The 19,311-nt window shown below is 38.9% G+C and overlaps 1 protein-coding gene across 3 annotated transcripts in view; it reads right to left on the bottom strand.

Annotated features, from left to right (window-relative positions):
- The window catches only part of LOC115614339 (musculoskeletal embryonic nuclear protein 1), a 43,542-nt gene that overhangs the window by 18,796 nt on the left and 5,435 nt on the right, over positions 1 to 19,311 (bottom strand). The window contains exons 2-4 of one of the 3 annotated variants that reach the window (XM_030501060.1): positions 6,738 to 6,786; positions 4,886 to 4,981; positions 1,539 to 1,660 (exon numbers count right to left, since the gene is read on the bottom strand). In XM_030501060.1, coding sequence (XP_030356920.1) covers positions 1,539 to 1,660; positions 4,886 to 4,981; positions 6,738 to 6,786 — 267 coding nt within the window. Of the gene's footprint in view, positions 1 to 1,538; positions 1,661 to 4,885; positions 4,982 to 6,737; positions 6,787 to 19,311 lie in introns of those variants that run through there. The other 2 variants (XM_030501058.1, XM_030501059.1) reach the window with 2 other exon arrangements.

Below are 19,311 nucleotides of genomic sequence, written 5' to 3'. Positions count from 1 at the left end.
AATAGATTCCAAAGCTCGTTCAGAAGGCGTAGCACAGCAATGTCTCAGCCCTTTCCTTGCCCTCTTCCCTTCTCTGGGCATTGCTGCTTATTTAATCCCTTAGAGACCCAAGTCTGGAGACTGATCTGGGGGAACTATTTACTTTTCTACATATGGTGAAGTTTCTGATGGTTTAGCTCTCCGAATCAGTTCCCTGAAGAGTCAGATGTTCACCAGTCCAAAGAAAAGAGTGGAAATACTGGACTGTGACATGTGGCAATAAAAAGCAGATAAACAGAGTTGTGGCAGTGCTGATCTAAACAGCTTGAATGGCCACAAATGTTACCCTAAAAGATGAACATTAAATCTACATAAATCTAAGGGGGGGGGGGGGGGGGGGGAACCAAACCCCTAATGGTATAGGCAGTTATTTCTCCTAAGATAGATGCTTGTCATCACCTCTATTTTAAACCTCTGGCACTAAAGCAAATAGCAATTAATGCTATTCAGTTGTAAACTTCCCAAGCTTTTGAAATACTTCATCTTGGCAAGGCTTTTACTTGCGTATTCTTAATTCTGGCAGCCACTCAGAATCATTAAAAACAAAGAAACCTACAAACCCCAAAAGCCTACCAATGATAACTACGAAATTGCTATGAAAGCTTTTACTTTCCTTTTTTTTCCAAACATAGGGGTTTTTCATTTGTTTCTCTCTGATGAAGAGCCATAGCTATCTTATGGGGCAACCTCTCCACCCATTCTCAACGAGCTTCAAATGTAATTTTTAGCATCTATACAAAACTTCCATTCCCAACCAGCCAGAGTAAGCAATCTGAAAACAACAGGTTGAACAGAATTAAATATTGATTGTGTGTGTATGATCCTCAACTGCATCTGCAAATCCACAACTTGTGCACATCAGTGGACTTCTGTGGCTAACGTAATGGAAGATAAACCCCACAACTTCATGTGAAAGTGATTTCACTAGTCTATTCCTTAGCCTGCTCGGAAGACAGATGCATTTTTCATCAATGATACAAGCCCTACATGCAGGAGTTTGAGTGATCATTACTTTAAGACAAGCACAGGCCATCTTGCCATTCTGTCCACGGAAGGTATGTGGTTGTTTATTTTAAAGAGGGCCGGCAGAGCTCTTAGCCCGTATCTTCAGACAATGGTATGTGGTTCAGGGAAAGCTTTAATAGGAAATGACCTTCCACCTATCATTTATTTAAAAGTGTTTGAGAGTAAATTTATCCAGCTGTTGTTCTTTCCACGAGATTAGCCGCTATCACAATTTGTTCATCACTCCTAAAAAATAAAAAGCATATTCAAGCAGTTGTTGCAAACTTGCTAAATGCTTGGAGACTTGCTGAGCTTTCTAACGCAGAAGGTGCATGCCGAGATACAGAACTTAAAAAGAACCTTCGTGAGAAGTCAAATATTAAGATGACCATTATAATAATTGTATAATGATTTTAAGATGAGTTAACCACTAGCTGGAATATTCTGAGGTTCTATCCTGAAAATCATTTCAGTGCAAGAACAGAAACATTTACCATATTCACCAAAGCGAAGGGACTCCCACTGCTGCCACTCCACAATGCTGCTGACTGCACGTATACCAATGTAGATTAACAGCATCCCTAATGTGGCATCCAACAAGAAGTTGATAAGGTACCTGAAAGGAAAAAATGTAAAAGAAAACAAGGAGCAGGGTCCATTTTATTCAAGGTTTAGTGTATTTGAACACAGCGATTGCTAGAAGATCTGTACATATGTTCAGAAGCCAAAGTATTCAAAATAATAATTTACCTGTGTCCATAATGACATTATTAGCCTAAAATTTAAATAGTTTTAGAAGAGTCTCAATATTTTGTTTCTGTCAAAGTTAAGCTCCAGCCTCTATTTTCATGTGTGCACGTACGTACTCTACATAAATGCCAATATTAATTTTACTCCTTTAAATTAAATCCAGATTTCCTTTTCACCGTTGCTCAGTTCACCCTGCATGGAAAACCTGTACCTGAATAAAACTAAAGGAAGAAGAGGAAAGAGAATCTTACTTCTGCTTCAAGCAACCAGAGATTACTATAAGTTTCAAATTAATTCTTAAGTTCATTAAATAGTTCAGCTGAAATTCAGAGCATTTGTAAGTGAATTTGGTTTTTATTTGCTGTCACCAAATGTATTGAATGAAACAGCAGCTGAGAAAGAGCCAGCTATAAGACCCACTTATAGCTGCTGAGATTCTTATTTGGTAACTCCAACAGTTAAGGTAAACTCTAGAGCTATAGGAACTTATCTGCACAGATGAAAAATAGCAAATCAGAGAACTGTGGGCTTTTGTTAGCTGTGGAGACAAATCCATAGAGACAAAACTATGAGAAAATGGAAAGCAAAGAAAGAATACGTGCATTCAAATCAGTAAAGGAGGAGCTGTTCTGACCTCCAAAATCCCATTCAAGAGCAGCTCAAGAATAAAAATGAAGCGGTCATGCCCTTATTCAGCCAAGACTTATCCATAAACTTTAAAAAAAATAGTAATTTTCTAATAGTTGTGTGTCAAATTGGAGTTCTAATGAACTGTGTATTGAACAAACATTAAATCCAAGGTTTAGTGTTTGGCAGAGGAAAGGCAGCAATTACAAGCACACAAGTCATTCTAAGGCCACAAGGGGCTGCTCTAAGTCTACAGCAGGAAGGCAGCCACCAGGAGCAGGGAAAAGAGATGTGCCAACACCTATTTCACATCAAATTACAGCTCACAGTGCAGGCCAAGAATGCCCGATACTCGAAGGACATCAGGCTCAGTACACGCAGGTAACATGCTCATTCTGTCATGCACTGCATTAACCCTGCTCAGGTGTAACCGGGTCAATGGCCCTTAAAACACAGGTTGCTGCCACTATCAGATAAATGCATTTGGCTGAGAGTTCAGTGAGTAAAAGGCTGGGTTCACACAACCTTCCCAGTGTGCGGCACGCACCCAGCCCACTACCCTGCACTACACAATTAGGGTGCTGTTTGCTTGTTCTATTTAAAATTCTTCAACCAACCACCCATCTGTCGAGGTGTTCTAACAGATGTTTTATCAGCTTTGATATTATCACACACACACCCAAACTACAGCACTACATTCCCAAACACAAATGGCAACTTCCAATTGTAGTTCTTGCCAAGCTTTGAAACATGATGTTTTCCAAAAGTACATTTTCTGGTGTTGTTCTGAAAATAGCCCACAAACTACAAACCAGGAAAAACTGGAAAACTATCCACGTTTGAGTTTGCTGAGTAACATTATTATTAAAGTCACAGACAGAAACGTTGCTTTTACTCATTAATTTTGACCCATTTGGCACACTTAAAATACAGTTTTCCCAAGAAAAAACAAGTGATTTGGATAATACTACATCCTATTTTTTCCCCGCTAACAAGAAGGACCTGCGTCCTTGTCCAAGAAATTACACACTAATTTTTGTTACCCTGAAAACAGTGAACAACAGTTCTCTGCCTCGCCCTCTTGTTTTGTATCATGTTACACTTATGCGAAAAGTGGCATTTGACAAGAAAGTTTGTAGACTGTATTAAAACATGTGGAATAGAACATGTTAGTAAGCCTTTTACTTTGAAAACTCGGCACACAGCACAGTTACTTTTAATTTTAAAATACCTGAGCTTTACCTTTAAACACTGATGATTTTAGACAGGCCTCAGTAAGCTTCCTCAAATATATACTTTAATATATAAAACCAGAATGAAAGCAGTTTGCACCTGCCAGTTTTTAAACCTATCAGGGAATTCTTAACTTGGTAAGCAAGGAAAATCCTACAATGATGCCTGGTATTATTGTTAACTCTCAAGTATAATTTCAACTTTACAGTTAGTGTGTTAAAATAAATGCATTTTCCCCACCAAAATGTTTTATGGTGGGAAGAGAAAAGCAGTGTTTTACTTGCACACTTATAGCATGTAAGAATGCAAAAGAATCGGAGGAGGAATAAGGGAAATAAAACAGGCTTGTGAAGCAACACAAGCATGTTCCTTGGGCTGTGTAGCTCCTTTGTTTACCAAAGGACAACAGTGAGCAGATGCCATTGAAGGCTCTGGATTGCTTTTAAAGGCAAATTACCAGGCTTTTTAAAGTAATTTCACAGCTTCTATTACCAGGAACGTGTAAGCTTCTCTGAGCATGAGCCCTATAAAGGACAAACCCAAACAATTACCCTTTGCTTCAGGAGCTCCTGTAAAGAGCCTGACAGGGTCTTAGTCATAAAATCTTCAGGTTTAATATACTACAGTGAAATGCTTATCTACTTAGTCACAGTGCTCCAAGCGTGACATTGCAAAATTAATTTCTGCACTAAGTGCCTAGGTATTGAGCAAGCTTTCCTGTTTTAACCAAATGAAATAACACTGCAGTAGCTGCTGTAGGGTTTAGAAGAAAATACAAGCATGAATGATTTTTGCTAAGTATCCCTGAAAGCAACCTGACTTTCTATTAAAGCCTTGCTGCAGTGAACGGTGCAGCTGGAGCTCAGCGGACACAACTTTATATTTATTTCCTTTGGTCCCTAGCACCTCCTCCAGTAAACAGCCTCATGTTACAATCTGCATCCTAAATCCTCATTCATCAACTGGAGGTGGAGAAGCAGTAAGAGTTTACCCTTGGTCTAAAATATCTATACACAGCCCAGAAAACACTTTCTCAGGTTCTGCCAGCCGTGAACTAAAAAGAGCAGAACTCTGATCCTTGAATAACTAAGCTTACAGCACAGGTTTTTGAAAGTGATTTTTACCATGAAAATGGGTTTCTCAGCCCTATCTTACATTATTGCCCATGTACACCATCAAACAGAACTGCAGAACTTCCATAAAGACCAATATTCTGAATTTAAACACTCACAGTGAACAGGGGTCTTCTTCTGTAAGGTCTGATAAATAGACATTTGCGAAGTGGATGAACAACATCCCTATGGCTTGCTTGGAAGTATCTAAAAACCTGCACAGAGTCAAAACAGTTTTTAAGACAGACAAAATTGTTTACATGACAGCCAGACATTGCAAATTTATGTTAATTAAAATCCCATATCAATTATTCATTATTTTTTTTTCTTCAAACAAGAACACCAGAATGATAAAGTGCCCTGGAATTTAGCTTATTTGATAATGATCCATTTTAAATTCTGCCCCCTTTTTTAACTTGAACATTGCAAACAATAAACCACATCATACTAACTTGAAACCTTATCAGTGTAAATTTAAAGTCCAGAGATATCCTCTTGGTATCATATGCATTATTCAAGAGCTAATCCTCACTAAACCTAGCTAAGTCTTTAATAACCTTGTGTAAACAATGAGTATCCCAATCTCGTGAGATATTTCAGTCCTTTTATGTTTATGCATTTTTAGCAAGTTTATGGCATGGACAAAACCAAAATCCTCATCAGAGTATTTTGCTAAAAAGCTAACATTTTCCTCTCAGAACCATAAAGTGGTCTCACTGATTTTTATCTGTAGTACAACAGCTTATACCACACTACAAAAGAATTACAACCTTGAAAGCTTTATCTTCAAAGCAGATAACAGAGAAAATAGTTTGCTATTTACAGGGAAAACAGAAACAAGCACTTAGGTACTGATTCAGTATTGACTCCAGCTGTGACCAATCTTTTATCATCACCCTCTGCACAAAACCAAAACTTCCAGTGGATGTTTTATTAAATGTTAAATATAAGAATCACGTAAAAAGTATTCTGTAGGCACAAGTGTGTTCTTTATAGAGACCAACACCTATTTTGTCTATTGCTTCCAGGTCTAAACAAAGATCCAAACACCCCAACAGATACAAATATTTTATGCCTGAATTCATCCACCCTCCCTAACAACTTTGTGTTAAACTTCATTCTCTTATATTCATTGCATGAGATAGAAAGCAGAGTGTTGGAGATGAGGCAGGAAGCCAGTGAGTTCCTTATCTAATCACTACGCCACACTATAAATAACAATACTCAAGTCCCAGAACAAGATTCATTGCTTAAAAATTAAGGGTTATCACTCCACTTGTCAGAATTTCAGGCTGAGGTAGACCACAGTACACCAAGATTTTGTATTTATTTTTTCAATAAAATGAAGGTCAGGATTAGTTTTGAAAAGCAGCATTGTATGAGATGAATTTAAACCACTGAAGTCTTCAAACAACTGGAATGACTACTTAACATTCACCCCAGTCTCAAAACTAGTACGGGTTGTGCTGGCATTGCTATAATCCAACAACTTTTAAGTAGTAATAAAAAAAAATATATACTTTTTATACCTTGTTTTTTTCATGGCTTATATATCTTTCACTACACTGTTTTCTATCTTATGTATAGCAGGATAGCTACAGAACATGGAATTTTGTTTAAGCTCAGCTGAGAGCTTCTTGTAAGCTTATGGAAGTTTGTACATGTTCAGATGCATCTTTGGGCAACTGTAAGTTTCCACCTTCAGAAGTAACACAACTTGAAGGTTTATGTCTAAATGCACATCTCTGTAGAGATTCCTGGAAATGTTTAGTAAGAAAGAACTAGTAGAGAAACACACAGAAGATAACTGCGTTGACTCATGTATTTTGTTTTTGTTCCTCACTGTTAGTCACCAATTCCTTGCCATCACTTTTCTTTTTTTCAACCATCATAAAGCAAAAAAACATTTCCTTCAATTTCTAACACATGCAAGAAACAACAAAATTAAGAATAAAGCCTGCAGAAACATACCATATCCTCCAGGGACGTCTTTCATGCTTTGGTTCTCTGAAGCGTTTTACTAAGAAGAAGAAGAAGAAAAAAAGTAAATAATTGAAGACAATCAGGAACTCCCAAAGCAACAAAAATACAGAAAAGTGAAAGCAAATCAGTTTGCTGAAATTGTACATTCTTTAATAAATTAGATCTTACACAAGAGCATTTCACTTTATCAACTCCCAGGATAATTTTCAAAGAAACTGGCTCCCTTCTGTCACCTTCAAGTTCCTACAGATCCATCATCTGACTGCCAATACACCTCACATGAAAACATCATCTATTACCGACACCATTTCACTGGCCTTAGCTTTTGTGACTGCCCATCTGGAAAATCTAATTTCCAATAGAAAAGGAGGTATTAGAAAAACCCGATTCTTTTGCTCACTGGAGTCCAAAAGGCAAATTGGAAAGTATTCTCGCAATACAGGGGCAATCTATAATATCACAAATAAATCAAGTGAATTAGTAACAGGACAAACATATTCTCTGACAAAACATATTTATTTTATGGATGACAAATAAGACTTTTGTGGGCAAACTGAATAGCAAAAGGAAAGCAGGGCAGATGTTTTAGTCAGATAATCCCTTCACAAAAAGGTTGGTATTATTAAAACCTAAAAAAAAAAAAAAAAAAAAAATAAAATAAATCCAGTATTAAAATTAATGCCAATTATACAAAGCCAAAGAAATAGATGAATTTGACCATTTCAATCTTGATACAGTTTACAATACAAATTGTTTGGGTATCTGATTGGAAGTTCCTCACACACCCTGCCCCGCTATTCCCAGGTACTGTCTTCTCGGGAAATTCCATTTCTCTTTCTGGGCAAGAAAACCCTTTTTTCCTACTGGGAACTCATGCTGAGCCTTGCCACAGGTCAGACCTGGAGCTGGGGGGGCTGAGGCAGCCTCACCTCTGCCAGATCTGGCCTAACGCCCCAACATAGATTTATTTTCTGTTACAGCTGCAAGATACTAGTTCCTCATATATCGCAAAGGCAGCCAAAGATAACGGAGTAATGCAAAACCTTTCCACTAAGGATGGGTTTTACACACAGGTTTAACATAAGGGTTTTACTTCCTTCTTCTGACAAAGGTTGTGTCACCCACCAGCTCCTTCCACAGACATCTTGAAAAATAATTATTTAGGCTCTTATTTCAGTCATGCAAAACATCAATAGAACTTTAACCTGCTCCTCCAGGTAGCAGCAAGGAAGTTGTTTCAAATAAGATGCTGTATATGTTATGCTTACCTAGCTTACAAGCCTTTAAAACACATGCTGGGTTAAGAACCAATCACAACTTTTTCAGAAGTAAGGCACTATTCCCCAAAGCCAACCTCATCCAAACAATACAGCATTAATACAATTACCCAAATGCCTTAAAATGGACAAATAAAAAAATCACCTCCAAGGCTGAGGGGCAGTGTTTGCAGAGAACACCAAGCTACCAACTTGCCATTTTACTGTCTGCCACTGCCTCTGACAGCAGAGAGAGAAACTGTGTTTCACCTCCAGATAATGCAACCATTAGACATTAAGAAGTGACACGAGGAAAAGCCTGCACATTTACACCAAAGATGAAGTTGCAATATCAACATTTGCCAGCAGTTTAATCTGTGAATCACATGCTATAAATACAAAACTTCTGTTACAAATGAGCAACACCCAGCTAAGTTAACCAGCTTGCTGTTTATGACAAGGCCTCCCTAGTCACACTATGGATCACTTTAATTAGTGTCCCTTCTGCACAACAACAGGAAGCCACAAAGCATCACAAAACAAATGCAAGAAGCAGAAGTTTCAACTTACTGGAATCTGTGCAAGATGCTTCCCTGCAGACAAAATGGAAATTAAACTGGTAAGATCTGCATACTTGTGGAGGGGGGGGGGGAATTACAAGCTCAGGCCTTTGTCTGTTATTACTATGAAGAAGTTGTATAAGCCTGTGAATGTTTCTTTCTCTTAAGTATTCACCAAAAAAATCATTTTGGGAGAGAGTATTCCAAACCAATTCAACCATTTCAAGTTTCATCCATACTGAGAAGAGACTTCAGAAAGTCCATCTTTCTCTGGCCAGCTCTGAAAACATCACATTTCATTTGAGTTATCATTAAACAGGAGAGTTAACTTTGAAAGCCCCTACAGATGTCTTTTGGGAATGTATTAAATGGCTGATCACACCATGAGCTTCTAATCCCCCAAATTAAATGAGACAATCTGTTCAAATGCTTTAGGAGTTGCTACCTGATGAATATGTACCTGCACACTTGAAGGCCTACTGAATCCCTATGAAACAGGGTTGCTGGCTCAGCCTAGTTTCTTTGCAGCTCTGTGCCTACAAACATCAGGTATTTCTGACATACACAGGTATTGCCAGGAATTTCCCTACATACCCCTGATGCAGTACGCAGGTTACGCTGCCTACCCAGCACAACACACTATCACTTCAGAGTGGTTCAAGTTGAGAGCAATTTCACTTCTCCCCCAGCAAGGGAGCACGGTTTCTGTACGGCTGCAGACAGCTGAGGCCTTCCCTGTAAGTAAACTGAGCAAAAACTCCCTCAGATTGTAGATAACCACACTGGTAAGCTCAAGGTTCATAGCATGTTTGCTATTACTACATTAATTTTGCAACTAAAATCCAGCACATTTTTCCCCCCAAATTAAGATTCTGTTATTAAGATCCTTAAATGTTATAAGGATCTCTCAAATTGGGGAGGGTAAAGTAATTCTTCCCACTGCCCACCCCCAATATATGCCATGATTGTAGCCACACTCAGCTCTCAGCCCCACTCCCAGTTTCTCTTGGCAGCCTGCATTGCCTCACTGTAAACTCCGAGACGTGCACTGGTGTGTGTGGCAGCTGACAGATGGATCTCAATCTGCCAACTTCTCACTGAGGAGGTGGGACTACTCCATATGCTTCAATTCGGAGCGTTACACTCGCACTAGCAAGAATTCACCGTATTTAATATTAATTAACTAATAATATTCAGAATTTCATGCTGAATTATGAATGAAGAAAGCAGCACTGCTTGTTTATACATTCAATGCCAGAAGTTTTCAGGAAAGGAAATAAAAGCACTTCTGCCAACAGGCATGTCAGCTGCCAGATGGACCGATAATAGATAAGCATATAAGGCAGAGCATTGTTAATGCAAAATTCAAGTTCATTAAATTGTCTTCCCATTTCATTGAAAGTCTAGGAATAATTAATGCCAGAGTACTGTGGAAGGTTTTCTAACAGTTAGAAACATAGGACTTTCACAATCAGTATTCCAGAAAACTGAAGACTCATAGGGAAGAATAAAGGTCATATATAAGAACAGAAACAAGAAATAAAGTAAAAACTCTCCAAACTGTCAATATAAAAAGCAACACTTGAATCTGTATTTGGAATTCAGCCTTCCCTTCTCTTGCTCCATCAGCTCCTCAAAAAGTCCCATGGGGAGTATTTTGCTGATGTGAAGTAACTTCAATATGGATCCAAGAACTTCCATCGTGTTTCTGGATGGCTGCTCTTGTAGCAGCACAGAACTGGCCCGCCTCAGATGTTTGAAATGTTTCTACATATCATGCATTGCATTTCTTAGACTATTCAAAATGTTTGATGTCCTCTGCAGCTGTACAATAACACTGCTCTTCTAAGGAGAGAACTGGGGGGAATTTCACCTGTACTTTCAGTGCTTCTCAAAACTTTCAAAAGAATAGGTCAAAGACAAAGCGTGTGACGAAGTGTTTCGTTTCATAAACCTCCTACACATTTCTGTCATCAGACCTCAGCAAAGCAACAGCTGAGGTAGCCAAACAGGAGAAGAAAACCAAAAGGAGGAAAGGTTAGTAAGGGTAAGGTGACATCTGCACATCACACATGCAAACCTGCTCATGACCATGGGCAGTTTCAGCAAGGATGGAATCAGAGCCTTCTCATGGGTGCACAGGCAACTGGCATGAGGAAACAGCCACAAGTTACAGCCAGGGAAACTCCAGCATCATAGAAGTAAAAACTTTCCAATGACAGCAGTAAACTCTGCAACAAGCTGCCCAGAGAGGGTGCAGTGGCTTCAGTCTCATAGACCTTGAAAATTCACTTGGGCTACGCTCTGAGCAAGGAGCCAGGCTGGCCCTGCTCTGAGCAGAGGTGGGAGCAGGTGACATTTGGGATCCCTTCCAACAAAAATTGGCCTATAAGTCTAAAAATCATCTTTCTGTAATATGACACTTAAAAGCTCCAAGATTTGAGCCAACTACCAAAGGATCAAAGTATGTCTAACTCTAAACCGTACACACACATGTATCTACGTATGCACAGAATTTAACAGTGAGAAGTCTGCTACAGTTTGAGCTTCCATACCGTGTTGTATTATGAGAGTGACGAATCTCCTCCAGCAGGATGGCTTTGCTGGGCTCCCTGAATAACGTGTTGCAACCAGAGAGATCCTCCAGCAGAGCCCTCATAGTGCAAGACTGTTGTGATCTGCAGGGATTCTTTGATATTAATTCACATCATTTCCAACATTCCAGTATTAAAGTTCCCAGTAGAACACTGTTTTGCTAACTATGTACTGAGTAACAGCTGAAGAGCTAAACCGAGCATTAGCATCCAAACTCAGAATGGGATGCAGAATTTCATATGGCTACTCTCAGAGAACTGAACTATTTTCAGAACATTTGGTTATCAGGAGAACATATGCATCACAAATTTGATCCTGCAATTTCTAACCCTATAAAAAACTTGTAAAATCAACTACATATGCAGGCCAGATTTCCATTTTTTTAAATTCTGTTTAGGAAGACTGTCAAAAACACTGTTCTGCTTGTTAGTATCAACACTTTTCCTACAACAGTGGGAAACATGTCTGTTATTCATGAGCACATGCACAACAGTAATTCCTGGAAATTCACACCACCATGGAATGACAACGATCAGTGAACGTTATGTTACCTGTGATCTTTGTTGTATATTTGAACTTACCTCCCTTCCCCACTAAAGCAAAGCTTTTATGAGGCTTGTCTTGTAATATCACTGTACCCCAGCCTTTATTTTATTAGTAGCAGCAAAAAGGGAATAAGAAGTTACAGATTTCCCCAAAATGGAATGTTTCCATTTTAAATTAACTTTGAAGACACAACTTGCCTGATGAGAACAGGCTAAAATGATGCCTTACAACCACATATCGCTTGATTGTCAAAAGCTTCTGTGATAGTTACGAGCTCAGCATCTTCCTATACTCATAGCTTAACAAAACCCTAGCAACACAGCAGGGGTGTGTATTTAAAAACAGGTAATAAATGTGATTGGACTAAAGACCAAAAAACACCAGTGTTTCTGGCTTGCTGCTCATTTCTCCAGAGAGAATTTTATGCCATTACTTTCTTGGCAATTCAATTTTTGCCCTACTGCAATTCTTCCTTCTCTTCATATAGCCTATTAGCTACAACTGTGATGCTCAAATACAGGATACCCTGAAAGCCCACCTGCTTATTTCCCTACATAACAACCCCAAGATTCTTCATTATATTTTTGCTTAATGACCTAGACTTGTCAACACTCTTGGACACCAATTCTAGTAAAGTAGAAGTTATACTGGACTAGAGCAACTGGTTTCTAGCCACATTCAGTGATATGATCGAAGGGAGATATCAGGAATCATGGGGGTTTTTTTCCATGATGAAGAAAGTCATGAAATAACTCACTCAAAGGAAAATTTTGTTCTAGTCAATGTTAAAGAGTGGGATACATGAAGTGCACGAGCTCACCAGCTTTGCCCCCCTGCAAAAAGGATTTTTAGAACTTCTGTAAGACAAAAACCAGTATTAGCCATGCAAGTATCCAACCTGTATTCTTAAATCCACCTCATCCTTGGCCTCAACACTTCTGTAGATATGTGTGTAATTAAGCACTTGTCCATTAAAGATGGTCACCCAGGGAGAAACTTTATAGAAACACTGGACACAATCAAGTTTAATGACCCAGCGAGTTATTGCGACATCATCACACTAATGATTCAGTGCCTGGACAGCCATGCAGTACCTGCAAAAACTGCAGGTCTTATCCCAGTCTCTTCGTTCCAACAGCAGCACTTAGAAGGATAATGTGGCTATGGTTCTTGGGCAGCAAAACCTTGGCAATAGTTAAGCGGGTCTGACTGGCACTCTTGTGAAAGCCGAGAACAAGGACTTTGTTTTACTGCAGTTACATACGCTAGTGCCGAGCATCCACCAAGCTCAGCTATCTCATGACCAGGGCTCTTTTGTCTCAACACAGATGGCATAAGATTATGGAAAATGATGTTCCAACACTGGTTTTTACCTGATTTATCAGATGGGCAGCAGCGCTTGCTGGATAAACACTGGAGAATTACAGTTACTGGAAACTGCCTCAGTAAAAACGTTCACTTCCTACCTGCTTCCACACCCAGCCCAAAGCCTACATGTAAATTTTGCCCCTACAAAGGCTTTATGATAGCTAAGGGAGTGCCTATCATAAAGCGTAGCTCCCTTCAAAGAGCAGGGGATGAGAGGACAAATCATTATCAGGAAAAATTAAAACTATTGCAACCTGAGCTTTGGAATAAAGCAGACAATGTTGTTTCTTCAGGAAGAGCAGCCAAACGCATTACATGACGTTGGTGAGCTTTTTATTCCTTACACGTGCATATTTTAAGCTCAAAAAATATATTTTCCAAATGCTTTAGCTTGTAAAGATTGGCTGCAGGAGACACAAATATTACCTGCCACAGACAACCCAGCCTAAGCCAATTTCACCAAGGCTGATCTCATGCATCCTGGTAGCACATGATAGTGTGGTTCTGACAGAGGCATTAACTTGGCTGTCAATAAAGAAAACAAATGTGTCTTAGTAGAGCATGCAGCCCAGACATATCATATCAATAGCCATTGTAACTGAGCTCTTTTTTTCTTTTTAAGGTAAAGCTTACTTTTAATACAGCTACTATTTAATACAGCTAGGCATAAGTTCTCACTCTCAATTGCTAACCTATTTCCTATCTCCCCAGAGAAAGCAGTACTTTAGAAGTCAGAAAAGCCATGCAGTGCACGCTATATAAACAAAAGTATTCAGCTCTTTACTTCCTGAAAGGCACACCAGCGCTACAGCAGCACTAAAGGGTTGCAAGTAACTGCTTTAAGAACTCCCAGGTATAGCTCACAAGTAGCTTAGCAACTTTTTATCCAAGTATTAAAGTTATAAGACAAGATTTGATCTTAGTGACAGGCATTTGTTATCTTTGTGTTTAGCATATGCAGCACTGTTCAGCCAAAGCGTGCTCCATCTGAAAGGTCACAATAAATACAATTTCCCAGCACTTTCAGTGACAGAAGCATATGCTAGTCTCTGTCTTCAGCAGGTATGAGATAGTTAAAGTAAAACAAATCTAAGCCTTCAGTACTAAAAGTGCCTGAACAATTGGCTTTAGAAGTTTAATACCCACCCCTCCTGCAAGCACTCAGAACCAGATGTTATTAAACAACTACCCCTCCAAAGAAAAGGTAGGTTGCTGGAGAAACAGACCTACCACTCCTGCCATGCGACACACACACCTAGTGAGACCTGAAAAATACAGTCTGCTGTGTTCAAGTGGGGTTTTTTTTCCTGCTATTAAAAGTAAGAACCATTTGGGAAACATGAATTATTTAGTACAAAACAAACAGAATCAATCCGTATTAATGTGCACTAAGCAGCAATTTATGATTCACAACACCATTTTCGTGTACAGCATTCACAAGATTGCTCAATAATACATGAAGCTTTCCTAACGTTATTAGCATGACAACAGATATCAATGAACTTTAAGTCATTCAAGCCAGTTGTTTTAAATCAGCTCTTGGGAACCGAGAGAACTGCTAAAGCACAGATACAAACTCACTCATCATGCATTAAAATATTAATTAAGCCAGTGACTGTAGCAGTTTTAAAAGCAGAAAGCAAACCCAAAATGTAAGTTGAAATACACGCAAAAAGAGTGTAAAAGAAAAACTGGGTCTCCATTTGTAGAAAATGATAAACAGCAAATACATTAAATCAAGGAAGGTAGATACACACTGTATGTTTAGAGTCCATTTAAATTCCAAGTAGCTTTGCTTACCAAATTCATTCTTCATAGGCTGTTGAAACTATTGAAGCATTGAATTGTAAGCAAGACACATTCCACATAATACCAGCTGGTTTACAAAGAACAAAACATACACAACCTACGTTCATGCATTCTCTTTACACACTGTCAGATATCATGAAAGGAGTCAGTGGCCAATTACACAGATTTCTTTGATATAATGTACCAACAACTAGGTATTCCCAGTATAAATTGGACTTCTGAAATCAAGATGAAAATACGTAACAATTTCCATGTGCATGAGCATTCTTTTTAATGGTAAAGCTTCATACTTCTTACCATTTGTGCAAGTTTCATAACAGCTGCACAACACCAAAACCTAATGCCAGCACTAAAACCATACTGCCATAAGAATCCTCAAGGTTTTAACGTCAGATGGAGGAGGGTTTTTTTTTTCCCCCAGTTTAATTTTAAAGCGCCTTAGACTATTTCATCTTCTAACATTACAATTGCCTTCCAAAGAAAGCATTAAACACCTACGCATATAAAATAACATACACTGCTAGTCACACCACCCGCCTCGAAACAGAAAGCTATGCTGGAAGATGCTGCATAGTAGCTGCTTTTCCAGCACAAGTGAAAAAGAGCAATTATTCTAAAAAGGAATCAAAATTGTAGAGCTCATCTTCAAAAATTATTAGAGACAGAGGATGTATGTTGTTAGTTGTGAACAGTTGTTTGTCATTTTTGTTCCATGGGGAAAAATAAAACCTGTATTTCTGATAAATGGAAAAAAATAACTAGAGATGAACAACAAAAACCAAGCAAAGGTTGTTTCTGTGAGTATTCATTCAAGGTGACTGGCTAGCATATCCAAAATTGGCAAGGTGTACTCTATAAAACAGTATTTCGCCAAGTTCTAAGCACTGAAATCCAGGATAAAGTTTTACCAGTTACAAAACTGGTGCCAGTCCTATAAAATTTGCTGTTACATTTGAAACTCTCACAAATCCAGGAACTCCTCTCTCTACTTTACCTCCCACCGACAATTTCTAGTTACTTCCATTGGTTCATCTCCTTCAACAGTGTCAGTGGAGCACAGCAAGGGAGACCTCTCAAACAGAATAAGTATACAAATAACCTTCTTGTCACAAATCTTTCTGTCTTGAGCAGCTTACAGACAGCTGCTTCCCAAATCCTCCAAGCTCTATTTAATGCCCTGCGACCAGACAAAACAAGGAAACACAGTATTGTGTTCCCTTTCTCTCAGACGAGCCAACACATTAATCACGGCAAGGTAAGGAATGGTTTGCCTTAGAATCTGAGGCAGCCGAAAAGGTGACAAAAGTTAAAATGACCAAAGCCAAAACTACAAAAACATTTGATTATTAAGAAAATAGCAATTTCTATAGAGGAAAAAACCAAACCCCGAAACAAAAAATACAGCAAACACCATGAACAATAGAAAAATCAAGTTTAGTAGCTTCCTCGAGATGACTTTTCCCTGCTCTAGCTCAGCATGCCTCTGAACTAACTCATAAGTGGAACTATGGATCCGAACCATGAATGCAAGCTACGACAGGTTTGAACTCTGAATCCATTTTAGTCCATTTTTACCCTCAACATTCATTACATATAACATATGTACTAGGTTATAACAACAAATATAAATAAAATGTGTGATTTAGGGTCAGTGCTAGAAAAACAGGTCTTCAGTATTCTGAGCAATAGTGCAAACAAATTTAATTATTCCTGATTAAATCCTAAAACCTCATCTCTATACAACACCACTTGCAAAGGCAGCCTCATGCAAGCTCCAACCTTATATTCAGCCTGCCAGTCAGATTTAACATATCAAGTTTTGTAGGGAATACATTGTGCTGTGATCAAGAAATGTTTGAGAACGTGAAGAATTTCCTACCAGCAGGCATGAAAAGGCAGACCTGATTCTTCATTTCATCAACAGAATCCACCCAGATAAGACCTTGTTAAATACCAGTTTAAGAATGCAAACTTCATTAACCATGAAATTAATATCACTGCAGAACACAAATGCACAGTGTGTTTTTGTACAATCAGCTCCTTACAAATTTAATGATAAAACACTAGTCAAGAACACATTCATTATGCAGTGCACAGTTAAACAACAGGCTAGCTAACAGTCCACAAGTTAGGTCTAATTAAACACAGCTTCAGAGTTTCTGGATAATTTATCATTTTAATAGTTTACAAATGTCAACATAACTTACCCTTTTCCCTAAACATTTCATAATGTGAATGACATGCCAAATTATACTTAGAGCAATCTTATTATCTGGAGTACAATTATATCCAGCAATCAGCTGAGTAACAAGAAAACTTAATACATTTTGAGCCAACAAGACAAAGAAGGGCATCAGACAAGTGTTAAAGTGCAACTTACTCACAGATTTCAGATCATTTATCTAAATTTGTACTCTTTTTTTTTTTCTTAACTTTTACTTGCATGGCATTTATGGCAATAGTTGCTGCATTTAGTGACACATATTAATGACCTGACACTATCAGAATGTTAAGCCACCCAATAAAGCGCTATTACAATCAATATCCAACAAATGAATCAGGCATCCTGCAAAGAGTTTTAATCAAAAACCCCAAGGAAATGTAGTTTAAGCAGGACTAAACATTATGAAAACCTGTTTCTCTTATTGTCAGTAAATGTAAAAACACGTACATAACTATGCTACAAAACAAGACTGGTTTTCTGGTTTCAAAATAGAAAACAATTCCAAAATTGTTATTCCTAAATCCCTTTCAGGTTATTTGCTTCACTTGAAAAAGGAGTACTTCCTGATGATATTATTACTTGGTTTTGTACAACATGAAATTGTTAGAAAGGTTTGTCTTCTTCTGGAGAGCTTGGAATGGACAGAATTTACATTATTAGATATTTCATACATTAAAAAGCACTACAATATTACCATGGTAAAAGAAAGCCATCTACTTAGCTAATTTACTCACATGGTTGCTTCCCCCCTCCTCCCCCTGCTACAGCTTGTAATGTATATCTCATTTTTGTCTCAAACACATATAAGAATGTCACAGAGACACTGAAAGGCCTGATGATTTATTTAAAACAAACAAGAAGCAGCCATGTTACATGGCTGCAAGCGATACTTCACCATCTGGGAATAACAAAGCACTTGATCATTGTAAAGCATAATTTACTCGGCTGTGACCAAAGTGACCTCACAGGGCTTTTCCGAGTCCTGCAGCCACAAGCAGCCACTTAACCTGCAGACTAATAGCTACTACAGCCCACTAAGCTACTGATCATTGCTAATTACCATGGATCGGGCCTGAAGGAGCAAGGGGTAAATATGCCTTCTTTCTACTACAATCATGCCCTATTGCTTCCTCCTTGGCTTCCATCCAGATGGGAAGGGATCACATCGTCCCTTCACACCGGCTAGACAGACAGCCAGACCTGCAGACTGACTGCCATGTAGGACGACGATCTGCTTTACAGAGAGAGCCCTTAAGGAAAACCCAACACGGACCCAAAGGGAAGCTCTCGGGGCCGGGCCCTGGCCGCCGCTGCCGCCTCGGCGGAGCCGTCCATGGTGCTGCCCGGGGCCCCGCTCCCGGCCGCCTGCTCTCCGGTGACAAGCGGCTGCGCGGTACTTAGCGGCCAGCTGGGCTTAAACCACGACACTGCGATGATACCTGGAAGTGGCCCTTAAAGCCATTTCAGACCACCTAATACTAGGTCCAAATAGACATTGGAACGCACATTCTATGTACACCTGGCAATTCACCAGGAACCTGCACTCACAAAGAGCTCTAGGAAAGAAAATACAGTGCATTCTGCAAACTCTGCTGCAGTGTGTAAGTACAATACTGTTCCTATTTTCAGCAAAAGGAAAGGTCCTATTTATGATTTGAAACTTCTGTATGAGACAAGTTTTAAAATGGGTCACACAAAGAACATGAGGCAGTCCTCAGCAATTCATGTGAACATGTACCATGTCACTCAGAGCAAATACATACAAGGATAAGATATCATCAAGTCAGATAATATCAAGACTTTGTTAAAACAATGTCTTCGCTAATAAAACACTACCCTGCTAGCAGGCCTCTCCCTACATCTTAGGAAATGGCCAGGTAGAATAAACTTGATACTGTTACTCAGAAGCCTGTATTCCACTGCTGATGTTATGGGATATCAAAGCCAACTCCCTGCCAGTTTCATGTTCTTTAAATCTGCTCAAGCAGAAAGAAAAGTGGTACAGAAAACAACTGAGAATCATAGGCTTTAGTTCTTTTGTATCTAATAGTTTTCTTTAAGATGGTATTTTTTTTTTTATTTGGAAAGGCCACTGGAATTAAATTCCTTCTCAAGTCCCTGCTCCCCAGAACATTATCTCCCACACTAATACTCCCTTACCTTCACAAAAATATGAGATCATTCCTCTGAAAAGCATATTTTTA

This window comes from Strigops habroptila, chromosome 11 (assembly GCF_004027225.2).
Source record: "Strigops habroptila isolate Jane chromosome 11, bStrHab1.2.pri, whole genome shotgun sequence".
NCBI lineage: Eukaryota > Metazoa > Chordata > Aves > Psittaciformes > Psittacidae > Strigops > Strigops habroptila.
This window is presented reverse-complemented; position numbering and strand designations above follow the sequence as displayed.